Source organism: Argopecten irradians, chromosome 7, assembly GCF_041381155.1.
Source record: "Argopecten irradians isolate NY chromosome 7, Ai_NY, whole genome shotgun sequence".
Taxonomy (NCBI): Eukaryota; Metazoa; Mollusca; class Bivalvia; order Pectinida; family Pectinidae; genus Argopecten; species Argopecten irradians.
In genome coordinates, this window is record NC_091140.1 from 45,936,931 (window position 1) to 45,955,670 (window position 18,740).

An 18,740-nucleotide genomic window follows, 5' to 3' on the forward strand; every position below is an offset into this window, starting at 1 on the left:
AAAAGGCACTACTAGACCATCAGACTAATGTGCCTATGGACTTCCGTGCATATATCTCAACCGGTTTTCCAGTTATGCTGCGGAAACGAACCTGGTAAAAAAATATGATATTTCAGCAATGTTTCCATGGTTACGGAAAAAGTGCAAAAAATGAAAACCTAAAAATAGCAAAAGGCACTACTAGACCATAAGAACAATGTGTCTATGAAGTTTCATGGAAATATCTCTGCTGGTTTTAGAGTTGTGCTCCGGAAACGGTTCTTACACAAAAATCTGCCATTTTCAGCAATGTTTACATGGTTACAGAAAAAAAGTACAAAAAGTGAAAACCTTAAAATAGCAAAAGGCACTACTAGACCATAAGACCAATGTGTCTATGAAGTTTCGTGGAAATATCTCTTCTGGTTTTAGAGTTTATGCTCCGAAACGAACCTGGTACAAAATATGATATTTCAGCTCCATGGTTACGGAAACAAGAGCCCAGAGGGCCTGTATCGCTCACCTGTTTGTAATGCAATAAGTTCTGAATACAGTTATTTTTTTTCTGAGAATTTTAATATAACTCAATCCCCTATTAGCCCCCCCCCTGCCCCAGGGTTCAGAGCCAAAATTTATACAAGTCGTTCCCCTTCCTCCAAGAGTTTGTGGCCAAATTTGGTCACAATCCAAGCAAAACTCTAGGACAAGTAGCAATTTATAGGATTTACCTCTATTTCCCTATGGCCCCACCCTCCTGCCCCTGGGGGCCAGAGCCAAAACTTATACAAGTTCTGTTCCCCTCCAGAGCCAAAATATGGTTTTAGAGTTTATGCTCCGGAAACGAACCTGGTACAAAAATATGATATTTTCAGCAAAGTTTCCATGGTTACGGAAAAAATGCAAAAAATGAAAACCTAAAAATAGCAAAAGGCACTACTAAACCATAAGACTAATGTGTGTATGAAGTTTAGTGGAAATATCTCTACTGGTTTTAGAGTTATGCTCCGGAAACCATTCGTATGGATGGACAGACAGACGGACGGAAGGACGGAACCCATTTGTGTATCCCCCGCCAACTTCGTTGGGCGGGGGATAAAAAAGGGAGGGGTGCTTATAGGGATGGGGGCACTTTTTTTGGGTCGGATACAGAAAGTGGCTATGTAATACTATATAGTCATGAGTGTGTAGGTAACACAAAGATCACTGCTAAAATATGTACAATTACAGTACCTGATCTAAACAAACAACAGACACATCCTTGTACTGAAGAAATAAATTTTATTCCTCATACCTTTGTCCTAATTCTTAATTCACAGCATTTGCAAATGAAGCACTTTGGGAGAGAGTCTTTTGTAAAAAATACATCTTCCCCAGGTAATACTCTTTATCATTTTAAAAATTGTGGAAATATACCATACAGTACACAGTGAAGACAAAGATTCATCTATTGGTAAAAAATAAGATGGCAATTATCTGAACTGAAAAAATCATTATCTTAACTGAACATTTTCATTATCTTAGCTGAACAAATTTCTTTATGTTAGGTAGGTTTCGCCCAATGAAATATAAAGTTTATGAAATTGAAAGGAGTAGATATGATAGGACCAGTATTTGGCCTTAATTTTTCAGGCCGAAAAAAATTACCTCTGATCCCCATCAATTTCATATCAATAAATACTCTCATACTTGCCATTCATCAAAACATAATTTTTTATAACCGTGTACACGATGTGTCCCACCTATGATGTCATCAAATTGATGATTTTCCTCTTCTCGCCAAATTTTGCTAGAAATTCATCATCTTTAGGTTAGAAAAGGCTTGAAATGCATTTGGCCGCCACCTTGGAGCAACTTTACATTTTGCATGGATTTGCGTAAATACACGATTCACAACGTGTGAAAATCTTTTTCTGCTCCACGAAGGCGGCCACATTCATTTTTAGAGAAAACCGCTCAAAAAGTATGATTTTTCAATGATTTTTGTGAAAAATGGCAGAAAACTGCATGTTGATGACGTCATAGTGAACATAATTGGCACATGCGGGATATTTTCGGGATGTAATGTGTAAGCAAATGTATTCAGCTGTTATATGGCAAAATATGTTGTTTTTTACTGGAGAATTAATTTTGAGGCCATATTCGAGTCTTAACTTACCTTCTCCTTTATCCTGTTCATAGATATAATCTTCAGATCATTTTCAATGCATACAGCGAACAATATGGGTGGTCAGTTGCCTAGCCTGACCAGGAAAATACTCCTCTAAAAATACCCTACATGTCATATAATCTATAACATTTCAAGTTACTGACATACGCTCGCTAGCTTAGTACACCAAACATATATGTAGTTAGTCTGCCGCTGTATGTGCGCTGGCATATGTGTTGAAATTTTTCTGCCACATGCAACACGACCCAACAGAATCCAGGCGAGTTCTGCTTGAGATGTGGCTTCTGTTTCTTCTATTGCTACATGCCATCTCTGAGTTTCATTCCCTGGAGATATCATAGGATGCTACCGATTCCATTCTAATTTCCTACTCTTTGATGCCGATTCTGATACATGTTTTTTTCTCACACGCTTTCGTTCAGCCATTTCGTTTACTTTTAGTGCGTAACAATGCGCATGCGCGAAACTTAAACAACACGATCCATCGCAGCTCCATTTGCATATATTTACATATGCCCCTATATAGTCAACGGGAGGGGAGTTGCGTTCAAATTAGCGTAAACGCAATGACGTATGAATACAAACGCAGTGCAGGTTCGGACTACTTCTAGTTCACGCTTCGATAAGATTTTGCGTCATAAGTTGACGGATTTTAAAATAACAATAAAGAGTTTTTATTAGATCCAATTAAATATGTATTTGACATCAAAACAAAACATGTGTTCAAGCATTGTAACGGTAATAAACTACAAAATGAATCGCTGGTCGGGGCTACAACCGGGGGGGCTTTCCTCAGGAATGTTCGGGGAATCCCATAGTTACGTCAGATATACATGTGTGTACGGTCACTCATCTCACCTAAATATACAGAACATCTGATTGTCGGTGAATAATTCTGGGAGCGTCTAAGCGAACAATAGGTTAACAGATCATATACAGGTTTCCAGAAAAAAAAACATTACAGGTAGCCTATCCGAAACAGTATCATCAGCTTAAATGGCCCCGTCTTTGCATTCAAAATAGGCCTACACACACGCAAACACTTGTCTATCCTCCGTACAATAAAATAAAAGTCATGACTGCGAAGAATTTAGTGTATATCGCATTCTTAGAACGATACATACATGACAAACATTCAGCAGCTCAACGGTCATACCATCAATAGGCTTTATCACAGTCACTTTCCTCGGTTGAAAATCAAATATGGCGGCTCGCTTCACTTCGGACCGCATCACTACCCTGACAACGATACATACCGGTAGTCGTTCCGCCTTGGTTATCTCAATATTATTCGAAACGGACATTATTAATATATATTATCAAATGAAAAAAAATATATGTTGAAAATAATTGAAAAGTGTCATTGTTGTATTTCAAACCAAACTGCAGCTATAACATTCAACAATCGGAACTATATCTTCGGTCATCCTGACTACCGTAGTTACCCAACTTAGCAACCATCACCGTTTTAAATTGTACGTAAAGGTAGATTTATTTATGTAAATATATAGATTGAACAGTGTTTTGATTGCGTTAAAGGTGGTATGAACGCAATGGGATACAGACATATTCTACATGTAGCGCTAACGCGCTACATTGAATATGTCTGTATCCCATTGCGTTCATACCACCTTTAACGCAATCAAAACACTGTTCAATCTCTATATAATCCTGTCAGCCTTACGATCGTAATAAATCAAGGATTTCCTTCAATTTTTTATTCAAGACACATTTGTTCAATATCATACGTATTAAGAAATCAAATTGAGGTACTTTTGATATGTTTTACCACATTTTCTTCCGTTTATCGGATTTAGAAAATAAATAATTATTTGGTTGAACAAAACCTACCTTTAACTGGACAATTTCATGAACTTAATTGAACAGTTTCATTATCTTAGCTGAAATATTTCATAATCTTAGCTATACAAATTTCATAATCTTAGCTAAACAAATTTCATAATCTTAGCTAAACAAATTTCATTATCTTATCTGAAAAAAATGTTAAGAAGATAAATGCTATTTAACTGAAAACATTAACTGAAAATGCTTAACCAACAATATCAGATCATCTAGAGGTGTTTCCGTAAACACATTTGAATTTCATTTCTCAACATTTTAAAATAAATCCTCTGAACATTTTTCTTCCCCCCCCCCCCCCCCTGTTCTATGAAAAACATGATTTCCCCTACATTTGTCACACTTTCAAAAGCATTTGACACCCCCTTGCGGAAAACAAAATTTGGACAAGGAACAGAATTCACAGTTGAAAATCCCCTCCACAGACCTCCCAGAGGTATGTATAGGTAGGATAGATTTTCCATCAAAGAATAAATATCTGAACCTTGGATGAAAATGACCAAACCTTCAATATCTAATACATCTTTAAATAATCCAAGGCAATTTTTCACCTTTTTTTTTAAGATTCCAGGATAAAAATAGATGATTTTATTGAAATCACTGAATCATGTCTGATATTTGGCAGGTTATACCATATGACGAAGTATATACCCCATCTATGACAACATGTATGTTCATTCTACTGTGTCACGATGAATTTAAATACCATGCCTTTATACAGAGTCACTATCCTGCACCAATTTTGCTTCAAGCACTTTCACACAGTTTTCTGGGTTTCTTCTTTATTCCCCAAGAAAAAAAGCGAGAAATTCTCTTATAAGCACTCAATAGTTTCCTCAACAAATTCCACAGCGCCATTCAGATCTTGATGACATACAGGACTTGCTGTTCTCTAGGATGAGCGTCCCCTACTCTCTATTGTCTTGATCATGTCTTCCATTCTGTCATGCACATCCAGACATTAGGGGATTTCATAAAATCTCAAATTTCTTTTTAAGTTCTACCATGAGTTGCCAGTCCGTTTTCAACATATCCTCCCTGAAGTAGTTCTTCACGGCGTCTATCGAGTTCCTGGAGATCTGAAATATACAATAAAGGTATTCTTTATTTTCCAAACTTTTCAAAATACCATTTAGCTGGAACTCTTAGCTGAAATGAAGTGTTCAAAAGTTATGTGTGCAAGAAAGTATTTTAAACTTTCAAATGGTGGATTGCAATCTATTTACATAATGATGATGAGTTTGTCATCACACTGCCTTGATCATCTCATCAACTGCCTCATTATAAACATAATATGACAATAAGTCATACAACGACATTTCTGTTCACAACTTGATATACATTTTTCGTGACAACAGGTTTGTAATTTCTGATAAACCTGAAAAATATTTGTAAGACATGAAGAACAGACAACTGGATATAGGTCACATTCTGTCATTATGTCTGCCCCTCCCACCATGCACAACTTTTGATAACAAGAGCTGTTGGAGAACAGCAAAGCTCGCCTATTCAGAAGAAGTTGATGTTCAAGTATTTACTATTTAAACATGGAAATATGACAAATTAACAGACTCAAAAACCCCCTAAAGGGCCCCAAATTGGTTGTATTATCACGTTCAGCATCCATACACATTAGGAAAATAAAATCATAAACATTTATGATGACTTATGCTTAAACAATTGACGAAACAGAAACTTGCTCAAAAACTTCAACATGGAAATATGACAAATTAACAGACTCAAAAAACCCCTAAAGGGCCCCAAATTGGTTTAATTATCACGTTCAGCATCCATACACATTCGGAAAATAAAATCATAAACATTTATGATGACTTAAGGCCATTCCAATTTGATTTCTCGTTCGTCGGATTTCGCGTTCCTATTTTCCGAAAACGAAATAAATTTTTTTTTTTTTACCGCTCCTCATTTTTTTGTCCGGGAATCTGACGAACCCAGGCAAATTTTCATAGGGTTCATTTTTACTAGTCATCATTTCCTGGTCACTCAGATGTTTGAATTATTCGTACATTGTGTCTTCAAACCCGCAAGCGTCTTGCAAACCTTTACAACAACAGAAATATCAAGTTTTTCCGCCACCACGTGCAGAGTGGTACTTTGAGGTAGAGACTGAGGGACGCATACTTTTTTAATAGGACGTGTCCTGATTTCAGTCTGTTTTGCCGATGTCTGCAACTCTTTTAAAAGACTTTGCGTTCGATCTCACTTTAAAAATGGCGACCATGACAGGTGATTTGACTGGCCGACGTACGAACGAATAACGGTAATCAAGCATGTCCATTATTTGAAGGCAATCGCTAATTAATTAACACCTCAGTTGCCTTATATCTTAAGACCTCGTCAATGTGAATTTTGACACGTGGCCAACATAGTTTGCATTTGCAAACATGTTTTGACTGCATGACTACAACTAGCTAGGTGACGATTCGTCTGCTATTCGGTCAAATTAACATCGGTAGTAAATTATACATTTTTACTGAGATCCAAACTTAGTGTTACTTTAGTGTTACTTTCTACGACAATATAACATACATTTGCCTTCATTTTTGTGTTATAGGTTATATGAATGTTTGCGTTTGATTTACTCAAAGCGTTTCATGAGAAAATCATCAATTATAAATTTAGAATATTTCTTTTATGATATGAATGCTGATATACATGTGAAACTTTAGAGTCGTACTGTCCATATATTCTTTTAAAAATATACTTTTTAGAGACAATGAATTAATGTGATTAAAATGAATTATGTTGTTGTACGCTGTTGTAGTTATACATTTATAAACATATGCATTATCTCATTCAAAGTTTGAGCAGCTAAGTTAGAAACTTGCTAAACAAAAATAGTCAGTTCCATACAATATTATGTGACAACTAAGAAAGAATGTACATGTCAGGTGAGGTTATATTGGTTTAAATATTTTCCATTATTGCTAATCCCTGATTGTTTCTATTTGTTTGTTGGTTTTTGCTGATAGCTCTGTCAACAGCAAATTAATTATTGAAATTATTGACAAGAAGTTAAACTTTCTTGACTATTTCCTTTTAAGTATTAAACATTGCTATTTAATGTTAAAATTGTCAAGATTTGTCTTAAAATTGAAATACATGTATATCATGCATTGAAAGCATTTTGTGTAATAGCATATGTTCAATAGCTGCACAAATACCTTAACATTAGACTTCCTTGTTTTTACATCTTTGATACAGTTATGAATGTTGAAAACACTGAAGAAAACAGCAAAACTCAAATTTTAACATAAAAACTCGGTTATTACTAGTAATTATTATTTCAAGAAATAAACATAAAAGTCTAATAAAAAATATTGTGAAAATATTCGCTCACTCCAATTTTTTCCGCTTTCAAAATATTTTTAGAATTAAAATTTTTTCGCTCGCTCGCTCCTATTTTAAAATCCCAAAATTCAAAGAACAACAAATCAAATTGGAATGGCCTAAGCTTAAACAATTGACTAAACAGAAACTTGCTCAAAAACTTAAACGTGAAATGGGACACCAACGCTGACGCCGACACAGGGGTGACAACATTAGCTCCTCCTTTTCTTCGAATAGATGAGCTAGAAATGAACAAAATTGCAGAAAAAGATGGGAAAGAACTCTGCATTACATGTTGAGTTCTAAATGACAAATGACAATAGCTTGTTGAAAGAAAACAAGAGGCCCAGAGGGCCTGTATCACTCACCTGGTTTGTAAAGTCAAGTCATGTTCTGAATACAGGTTCATTGTATTTACCTCTTATTTCCCTATTTGGCCCGCCCCTCCTGCCAATGAGGGGTCAGAACCAAAATTTAAACAAGTTCTGTTCCCCTTCCCACAAGAATATTTGTTGCCAAATTTTGTAACAATCCATGCAGAACTCTAGGACAAATAGTGATTTATAGGATTTACCTCTATTTCCCCTATTGGGCCCGCCCCCTCCTGCCCCCGGGGGGTCAGAGCCAAAATTTATACAAGTTCTGTTCCCCTTCCCCCAAGGATGTTTGTGGCCAAATTTGGTTACAATCCATGCAGAACTCTAGGACAAGTAGCGATTTACAGGATTTACCTCTATTGGGCCCGCCCCTCCTGCCCCCCCGTGGTCAGAGTCAAAATTTTATACAAGATCTGTTCCCCTTCCCACAAGGATGTTTGTGTCCAAATTTGGTTACAATCCATGCAGAACTCTAGGACAAATAGTGATTTATAGGATTTATCTCTATTTCCCCTATTGGGCCCCGCCCCTCCTGTCTTCGGGGGGGGGGGTCAGAGCCAAAATTTATACGTGTTCTGTTCTCCTTCCTCCAAGGATGTTTGTGGCCAAATTTGATTACAATCCATGCAGAACTCTAGGACAAATAGTGATTTATAGGATTTACCTCTATTTCCCCTATTAAGCCCCACCCCTCCTGCCCCCGGGGGGTCAGAGCTAAAATTTATACAAGTTCTGTTCCCCTTTCCCCAAGGATGTTTGTGGCCAGATTTGGTTACAATCCATGTAGAACTCTAGGACAAGTAGCGATTTATAGGATTTACCTCTATTACCCCTATTGGACCCCGCCCCTCCTGTCTTCGGGGGGTCAGAGCCAAAATTTATACAAGTTCTTTTCCCTTTCCCACAAGGATGTTAGACAGGAGGGGCGGGGTCCAATAGGGGTAATAGAGGTAAATCCTATAAATCGCTACTTGTCAGAGCCAAAATTTATACAAGCTCTGTTCCCTTTCCCCCAAGGATGTTTGTGTCCAAATTTGGTTACAATCCATGCAGAACTCTAGGACAAGTAGCAATGTATAGGATTTACCTCTATTTCCCCTATTGGGCCCCACCCCTCCTACCCCTGGAGGGGCGGGAAGGGGACCCAATAGGGGGCAGGGGGGTCAGGGTCACCATTTCTACAAAAACTGATCCTCTTCCCGTAAGGAAGTTTCTGACCAAATTTTGTTAAAATCCATGCAGTATTTTATGACAATATACAGACAGGGTGAGTGTTCCTGCCCGAACTAAAACAGGTGTACTGGTTTGCACTAGTCACCAATATTTCTGGAGTACAGCCCGACTGAAATCAAGTCGTCACTTTAATCTGTAGTAGATCCTGTCCCCACCCCCCGGGGAGTCTGGACTTGCCCCTGTGACAGGTACATGACAGCGGGGATTATCTTTTGTCGTTCTGTAATCCCTGACACAGGGCCAATACATCAGGGAGATATGACAAGTATGTAGAGGTATTTAGGTGACATCCGATAAAGTCTCCTGACCCGGTCATTGATACCAACAACGCAGCCCATAGTACTACATCTTAACCTGTCAAAAACGGAACCTTGTCCAAAACAAAACTATGTCAAAAACGGAACCCTGTAAAAGACAATACTATGTCAAAACAGAACCATGTCAAAACGGAACCCTGTCAAAACAAAACTATGTCAATAACGGAACCCTGTGCAACTCATAGTACTATATCTATACTGTCATAAACAGAACTCTCTGAAACTCATAGTACTATATTTATACTTTCAAAAACAGAACTCTGTGCAACTCATAGTGCTATATTTATACTTTCAAAAACAGAACTATGTCAAAAATGGAACCCTGTGCAACTCATAGTACTATACTTATACTTTCAAAAACAAAACTATGTCAAAAATGGAACACTGTGCAACTCATAGTACTAGATTTATACTGTCAAAAAGAAAACCCTGTGCAACTCATAGCACTATATTTATGCTGTGAAAAACAGAACCATGTCAAAAATGGAACCCTGTGCAACTCATAGTACTATACTTATGCTTTCAAAAACAAAACTATGTCAAAAACGGAACCCTGTGCAACTCACAGTACTAGATTTATATTGTCAAAAACAGAACCCTGTGCAACTCATAGCGCTATATTTATGCTGTCAAAAACAGAACCATGTCAGAAGGATTCTATAAAGTTATACATGTAACCACATTCAGTCCATCAGAAACCTATTACAAATCAAACCTCTGTAAAGCAGACGTAACATAAACTTTATTGAATTTACATACCACATGTAAGTGTGTGAGTGGTCTTAAATTTGAAGGAAATATACCGCCCGTAGAAAAACCAAGTAATCAGACAGGTGATCCCTGACCTTTTCACATCCGTGTCAGGAATCGAACCCCAGATGACTAGGTGAATGGTATGTGGTTTAACCACTATACTACCCAATCACTCATTTTAGACTTTATATTACAGTAACAGAGTTTAGTAAAAACAAAAACACTAAAAGCTTAATGAAATGAACACTTGAGTTGGTATTTATAATCATAAAAGGTGGTCTGATCTTGGAGAGTACAAACTGGGTGATAAATAGCAAACTGATTCAAACAGCTCAACGTCACCACTACCCTAATGTTGACTGAACAGTACTGTTATCGGTAAAAGGCCTATAGGGTCGGAGGTATAGACAGAGAAACAAAAGGCAGATAGGGTCGGAGGTATAGACAGAGAAATAAAAGGCCTATAGGGTGGGAGGTATAGACAGAGAAACAAAAGGCAGATAGAGTCGGAGGTACAGACAGAGATATAGATAGAGATACAATAGGCAGATAGGGTCGGAGGTATAGACAGAGAAACAAAAGGCAGATAGGGTCGGAAGTATAGACAGAGAAATAAAAGGCCTATAGGGTCAGAGGTATAGACAGAGAAATAAAAGGCCTATAGGGTCGGAGGTATAGACAGAGAAATAAAAGGCCTATAGGGTCGGAGGTATAGACAGAGAAATAAAAGGCCTATAGGGTCGGAGGTATAGACAGAGAAATAAAAGGCCTATAGGGTCGGAGGTATAGACAGAGAAATAAAAGGCCTATAGGGTCGGAGGTATAGACAGAGAAATAAAAGGCCTATAGGTTCGGAGGTATAGACAGAGAAATATAAGGCCTATAGGGTCGGAGGTATAGACAGAGAAATAAAAGGCCTATAGGGTCGGAGGTATAGACAGAGAAATAAAAGGCCTATAGGGTCGGAGGTATAGACAGAGAAACAAAAGGCAGATAGGGTGGGAGGTATAGACAGAGAAACAAAAGGCAGATAAAGTCGGGGGTATAGATAGAGAAATAAAAGGCCTATAGGGTCAGAGGTATAGACAGAGAAACAAAAGGCCTATAGGGTCGGAGGTATAGACAGAGAAACAAAAGGCCTATAGGGTCGGAGGTATAGATAGAGTTACAAAAGGCCAATAGGGTGGGAGGAAGAAATAGAGAAACAAAAGGCCCAAAGGGTCTGAGGTATAGACAGAGAAATAAAAGGCCTATAGGGTCAGAGGTACAGACAGAGAAATAAAAGGCCTATAGGGTCAGAGGTATAGACAGAGAAATAAAAGGCCTATAGGGTCGGAGGTATAGACAGAGAAATAAAAGGCCTATAGGGTCAGAGGTATAGACAGAGAAATAAAAGGCCTATAGGGTCGGAGGTATAGACAGAGAAACAAAAGGCCTATAGGTTCGGAGGTATAGACAGAGAAATAAAAGGCCTATAGGGTCGGAGGTATAGACAGAGAAATAAAAGGCCTATAGGGTCGGAGGTATAGACAGAGAAATAAAAGGCCTATAGGGTCGGAGGTATAGACAGAGAAACAAAAGGCCGATAGGGTGGGAGGTATAGACAGAGAAACAAAAGGCAGATAAAGTCGGGGGTATAGATAGAGAAATAAAAGGCCTATAGGGTCAGAGGTATAGACAGAGAAACAAAAGGCCTATAGGGTCGGAGGTATAGATAGAGTTACAAAAGGCCAATAGGGTGGGAGGAAGAAATAGAGAAACAAAAGGCCCAAAGGGTCTGAGGTATAGACAGAGAAATAAAAGGCCTATAGGGTCAGAGGTACAGACAGAGAAATAAAAGGCCTATAGGGTCAGAGGTATAGACAGAGAAATAAAAGGCCTATAGGGTCGGAGGTATAGACAGAGAAATAAAAGGCCTATAGGGTCAGAGGTATAGACAGAGAAATAAAAGGCCTATAGGGTCGGAGGTATAGACAGAGAAATAAAAGGCCTATAGGGTCAGAGGTACAGACAGAGGAATAAAAGGCAATACAGACAGAGGAATAAAAGGCCTATAGGGTCGGAGGTATAGACAGAGAAATAAAAGGCCTATAGGGTCGGAGGTATAGACAGAGAAAAAAAAGGCCTATAGGGTCGGAGGTATAGACAGAGAAATAAAAGGCCTAAAGGGTCGGAGGTATAGACAGAGAAATAAAAGGCCTATAGGGTCAGAGGTATAGACAGAGAAACAAAAGGCAGATAAGGTCGGGGGTATAGATAGAGAAATAAAAGGCCTATAGGGTCAGAGGTATAGACAAAGAAACAAAAGGCCTATAGGGTCGGAGTTATCGAAAAAGAAACAAAAGGCCTATAGGGTCGGAGGTATAGATAGAGAAATAAAAGGCCTATAGGGTCGGAGGTATAGACAGAGAAACAAAAGGCCCAAAGGGTCTGAGGTATAGATAGAGAAACAAAAGGCCAATAGGGTGGGAGGTATAGATAGCGAAACAAAAGGCAGATAAGGTCAGAGGTATAGATATAGAAACAAAACGCCCATAGGGTCGAAGGTATAGATAGAGATTAAAGGCAGATAGGGTCAGAGGTATAGATAGAGAAACAAAAGGCCTATAGGGTTGAAGGTATATATAGAGTCACAAAAGGCCAAACGGGTGGAGAGTACCGAAACTAAACAAAACATTTCTTTTTTTCACACTATATTTAAACTTTGATTTACTGTAAACATACTAATTATTGCGGTAGTTTTTATTTTAGCACTTTTTGCACTGTCTTCGAAGCACTAATTCATCTACAGTGCAAACTTTTTTAAAAAAGGTACATATTTCCTGTATTGAAAACCCGAATTACGCTAATCTATATCTGCAACAATAAACATAATTTACATTTGTTTTTGCACTTGGGCTGAAATTTAACTGTGCTACAATATATAGGTTTACAGTAATTCAGGATCCAAATTTGAAATTATAATCTGAAAACCAAACCAAATGTTCCTCTTCACATTTAAACTGTGAGTTAATTACCTCAATCTCCCTTATGATCACCAGAAGTTTAAGTAACGGATGAATATATTGCGGTAACTTTAGGAATAAAAGTGATATATCTATATGTTCATGTATCATGTATACATATATGCCAATATGGCTAAAAATGTAAATAAAACAAGAGGCCCAGAGGGCCTGTATCGCTCACCTGGTTTGTAATGCCAAGTAATGTTCTGAATATAAGTTCATTGTTTCTTTTCTGAAGGAATTTGGATATTTACTTCTAATTCCCCTATATGGCCCCATTCTTTCTGCTCCAGGGGGGTCAAAGCCAAAATTTATACGAATTCTGTTAACCCCAAGGATGTTTTTGGCCAAATTTGGTTACAATCCATGCAGAACTCTAGAACAAGTAGCAATTTTTAGGATTTACCTCTATTTCCTTTATTGGGCCCCACCCTTCCTGCCCCCGGGGGGTCTGAGCCAAAATTTATACGAATTCTGTTAACCCCAAGGATGTTTTTGGCCAAATTTGATTACAATCCATGCAGAACTCTAGAACAAGACGCAATTTTTAGGATTTGCCTCTATTTCCCTTATTTGGCCCCGACCTTCCTGCCCCCGGGGGGTCTGAGCCAAAATTTATACAAGTTCTGTTCCCCTTCCCACAAGGATGTTTCTGGCCAAATTTGGTTACAATCCATGCAGAACTCTAGGACAAGTAGCGATTTATAGGATTTACCTCTATTTACCCCTGCCCCTCCTGTCCCCGGGGGGTCTGAGCCAAAATTTATACAAGTTCTGTTCCCCTTTCCACAAGGATGTTTCTGGCCAAATTTGGTTACAATCCATGCAGAACTTTAGGACAAGTAGCAATTTATAGGATTTACCTCTATTACCCTTATTGGGCCCCGCCCCTCCTGCCCCCAGGGGGTCAGAGCCAAAATTTATACCAGTTCTGTTCCCCTTCCCACAAGGATGTTTCTGGCTAAATTTGATTACAATCCATGCAGAACTTTCGGACAAGTAGCGATTTATAGGATTTACCTCTATTTACCCCTGCCCCTCCTGCCCCCGGGGGGTCTGAGCCAAAATTTATACAAGTTCTGTTCCCCTTTCCCCAAGGATGTTTACGGCCAAATTTGGTTACAATCCATGCAGAACTCTAGGACAAGTAGCGATTTATATGTTTTACATCTATTACCCCTATTGCGCCCCGCCCCTCCTGCCCCCGGGATTTATAGGATTTACCTCTATTACCCCTATTGGACCCTGCCACTCCTGTCTTCGGGGGGTCAGAGCCAAAATTTATACAAGTTCCGTTCCCCTTCCCCCAAGGATGTTTTTGGCCAAATTTGGTTAAAATCCATCCAGAACTCTTTGACTAGTAGCGATTTAAAGGAAATGTTGACGGACTGACGACGGACGGACGGACGACGGACGCCGCGCCATGACATAAGCTCGGGCCAGGTGAGCTAATAAAAACAAGAGGCCCAGAGGGCGTGTATCGCTCACCTGATTTGTAATGCCAAGTAATGTTCTAAATAAAGGTTCATTGTTTCTTTTCTGAAGGAATTCCAATATTAACCCCCCCCCGGGGGTCAGAGCCAAAATTTATTTATACAAGTTCTGTTCCTCTTCACGCATAGATGTTTGTGGCCAAATTTGGTCACAATCCATGCAGAACTCTAGGACAAGTAGCAATTTATATAATTTACCTCTATTTCCCATATTGGGCCCCGCCCCTCCTGCCCCCGGAGGGTCAGAGCCAAAATTTATACAAGTTCTGTTCCCCTTCCCACATAGATGTTTGTGGCCAAATTTGGTTACAATCCATACTCTAGGACAAGTAGCGATTTATAGGATTTACCTCTATTTCCCCTATTGGGCCAAGCCCATCCTGCCCCAGGGGTTCAGAGCCAAAATTGATACAAGTTCTGTTCCCCTTCCCCCAAGGATGTTTGTGGCCAAATTTGGTTATAATCCATGCAGAACTCTATGACTAGTAGCAAATTAAAGAAAATGTTGACTGACGGACGCTGTGCCATGACATAAGCTCACCGGCCCTTTGGGCTAGGTGAGCTAGATAATCACAATGTAAGTGTTTATTCTGTCAATTTTTTTCTTTTTTGCCATATCAGCATATATGTATATTACACTCTTGCAGTGTCTTATTACTCTATAGTAACACCAGTGTGATATACTAGTGTTCAATATTAACTTACTGTTTTACTCAAAGTGACTATGCTTACTTCAATTAATGTAATATTTCTGTGTCATTGTCATTGTAAAGTCTATCAGTGTATAATTATGAATATACATGTGTTTGTCACAAGAATAGCACTACAGTGCTAATGTTGTATTTGTTCTGTTATGTGACTTAAATAAAATTTCTTGAATCTTGATACAATTTACAAAAGTAAAACATTCTCTTGTACAACTATAGCTGACAAATGTACTATAAATTAATAATTGTTACATAGTATTCTCCATTTCCCTTCAAGGTTTCAATATCAATCTTAATTTCACTCATTTTTTGGGGATGGATAAAAATGCATAAATGAATAGTTGTGCCTACTACAGTCACTTAATTAGCACACTTACTGTAGGGTAGCGTTTTAACTTAAGACAAGTCTTTGTAATTTATATCTATATGAGTAATTAAAACATGAACTCAGGTTATATCCAGTGTAATCCATTCTACAAACAAAGCTTAAAATAAATGTCAAATTCAAAAGTTGGAAAATATCTCAAAGCTTTTTATAATTTCGACCCCCCAAAAAGGAGATATTTTCTTTTATGATTATATACTTGTCTTTATATTGTGTCAGAATTAAAAGAGAAAGCTTAATTCAGCATTGAGTGAAAGCTCTAGATATGGGACAAGAGAATGGCTGAAAGTGTCAACATGAGATATAGAGTGAAACGCTATAGGACTCTAAGTTACAATTCTAATTTTATTTACTTAAACCAAGTCACTGAAAAGTAGAGTCAACACTTAAAAGATAGACTTATAGCATTAATAATGTATTTACTCTTTTTCATATGTCTAAACATTTACATATATTTATAAGGATATGATAATGATTTTGAATTATCAATTTATTCTGGCATATTCATAACTGCGTACATATACATATTTCTTTGGCAGATGACAGGCGAAAAAATGTACAAATCCTTTTGAGCTATGGAGTAATAATGTAATTTACGAGTAGCTACAGTACAGTGTATTTACTACGTGGAAAAATGAACTTAGGTTTGTTGTAAACAACATCTAAGGAATTCCTCAACATTTTGTACCCAGTGACCTCGCTACCTACACTTTATAGGGATGTCAATGTCAAAAGATGCCCCGCTGTGATTTGCTCAATTCTATGATAATTTACTACCTGATGAGCGGAAGAATTTACATCGGTTCAAATCAACCTACTTTAAATTTTGTATTCATCACATCAGGGGTTATACCAGCAATAACTTTTACATCATCTTCTTCTTCGTAATCATTTGAACATTCTGTTTTCATTTCTTTACTCAAGTTAGCTGTTGGCAGACGAATAAAACCTGCCCTTTTAGCAAAGATTTTATGAGAAATGAATGATGGCTGGGACGGAAACAGATGTTCTGAATCAGTATAACCAGCTGACCAGCAGCCAAAATTATCTGATGACCAGAGGTCAGTTTGTTACCCACCAACACTCCTTCATACTTAGCCCAGGACAACACTGTCAGCGTACACCTGATTTTCTGATCCAGGGATCAACAAACAACCAAATATTCCCCCCCTGCCTAATTGAATTGTAAATATAAAGGTGAACCTGACATGTCACTAGTGCGGATCACTTGTCCACCTCTATTTACTATCTACGTAAATTCCTTACGATTTCGTCATATCTTGTAACATCATTTTTCTTCATTTCTTTTTGCAAATCATCAATCTGAATGAAAAGAATCCTATATTTATAAATGACCTACACCTAGATTTACTTGGGTCATCTTGGTGCTTTCTAGTAAACAACTGAAGATGATTTATTCAAACTCGTAAACAGCTAAAGATTTATTCAAAATTGTAATTTTACTTTTCAAGCTTAAATCAATTTGGAGGAAGCATTTGACAGTCAATACATACATGAATTCATTTATGTATATGATACCTTAGGCTTTTTAAAATATGACACAAAAAACCAACAAACAAACACACTTTTAGAATTATGATAAGAGAAAAAAACAATTTGAACTCATCAGGCTTTAAGTGTTGTATACTTGCCAAGTTTAGATTGTTCATATACATGTTGACAAAAACAAACAGAAAAAGACCCAGAGGGTCTGTATCACACATGTTATTTAAAATTTTTGACAAATTGTATTAAAGCAGAAGACCGTGAGAGCAAGGAAGCAAATAATTAAAGTAGAACTGTCTATGATATTAGATATAGAAGCCGGTGCTATACATATGGAAACAGGACAAGATTGGATGGTATGAACATACACTAAGATACAGTATGTGAGATCTGTCAGTACTATAACCTACAGACTTTAATAAAAAAGCTGCCCAGTACTTATTGAATGACTTCAATACACTGTGGTCTGTACTTGTCCACTACGATACTTGTCCTGAACTATTCATCCTGAACTGGCCTGATACTGGTGAAGTAGAGGGCTGTGACACTTTAACTACAGGCAGAACATACAGTGATAATGGTTGTCACCGGAAATCACTTTTCACAGATGACAGCTCAACCACAGGCCTTGTAAGTCTGTATCTACACTTGCTTTACCTTGTGTCACCAGAGATACTCCACCAAAATCATCCCCTGTAGTTCAGGAGTACAGGCCGTGGTGTTCGGAGGTCAGTTTCACGTACATTTTTCAACTTCAAGGAATTCTTTAACATAATATTTTCATTTGAAAACATTACAGAAGTTCAGGAAATACCTTAAAACTGCTTTCCTATGAAGACAATCTTTTCAATGATAGGGATAAGTCATTCAGAAACATAAATAATTATGTCTTTGCAACCTCCAATTAGATGGATCCACCGAATTATATATGGACAGCAACAAATTAAGCTCCTCAAAAACAGAAATATAAGTTTTATTAATAAATTTTAAATATTTCATGTTGAAAAAGTATGGATATTCAGTAACAATTAATAACTATATAGAGGTGTAGGTTTTGAGTTGAATTTGGAGGAACAAGGATTTTAGCCTACACTTGTGATTGGTAAAATATCTCCAAATATATAAAAACAAGAGGCCCAGAGGGCGAGTATCGCTCACCTGGTTTGTAATGCCGAGTAATGTTCTGAATACAGGTTCTTTTCTGAAGGAATTTTAATATTAACCTCTAAATCCCCTATTGGGCCCCACCCCTCCTGCGCCCAGGGGGTCAGAGCCAAAATTTATACAAGTTCTGTTCCCCTTCCCCCAAGGGTGTTTATGGCCAAATTTGGTCACAATTAGCTAGTCCTTTGAATCCAAGCAAAACTCTAGGACAAGTAGCGATTTATAGGATTTACCTCTATTTCCCCTATTGGGCCCCATCCGTCCTGCCCCCAGGGGGCCAGAGCCAAAATTTATACATGTTCTGTTCCCCTTCCAAAAAGGATGTTTGTGGCCAAATTTGGTTACATTCCATGCAGAACTCTATGACTAGTAGCGATTTAAAGGATTTACCTCTATTTCCTCTATTGGTCCCACCTCTCCTGCCCCGGGGTGTCAGAGCCAAA

The 18,740-nt window shown here is 37.9% G+C and overlaps 1 protein-coding gene across 1 annotated transcript in view; it reads right to left on the bottom strand.

Moving 5' to 3' along the window:
* Nucleotides 1-1,237: 1,237 nt before the first annotated feature.
* The window catches only part of LOC138326699 (eukaryotic translation initiation factor 5B-like), a 100,135-nt gene continuing 82,632 nt past the window's right edge, over nt 1,238-18,740 (bottom strand). The window contains exon 19 of the mRNA XM_069272703.1: nt 1,238-5,085. Coding sequence (XP_069128804.1) covers nt 4,978-5,085 — 108 coding nt within the window. The 3' untranslated portion in view covers nt 1,238-4,977. The remainder of the gene's footprint in view (nt 5,086-18,740) is intronic.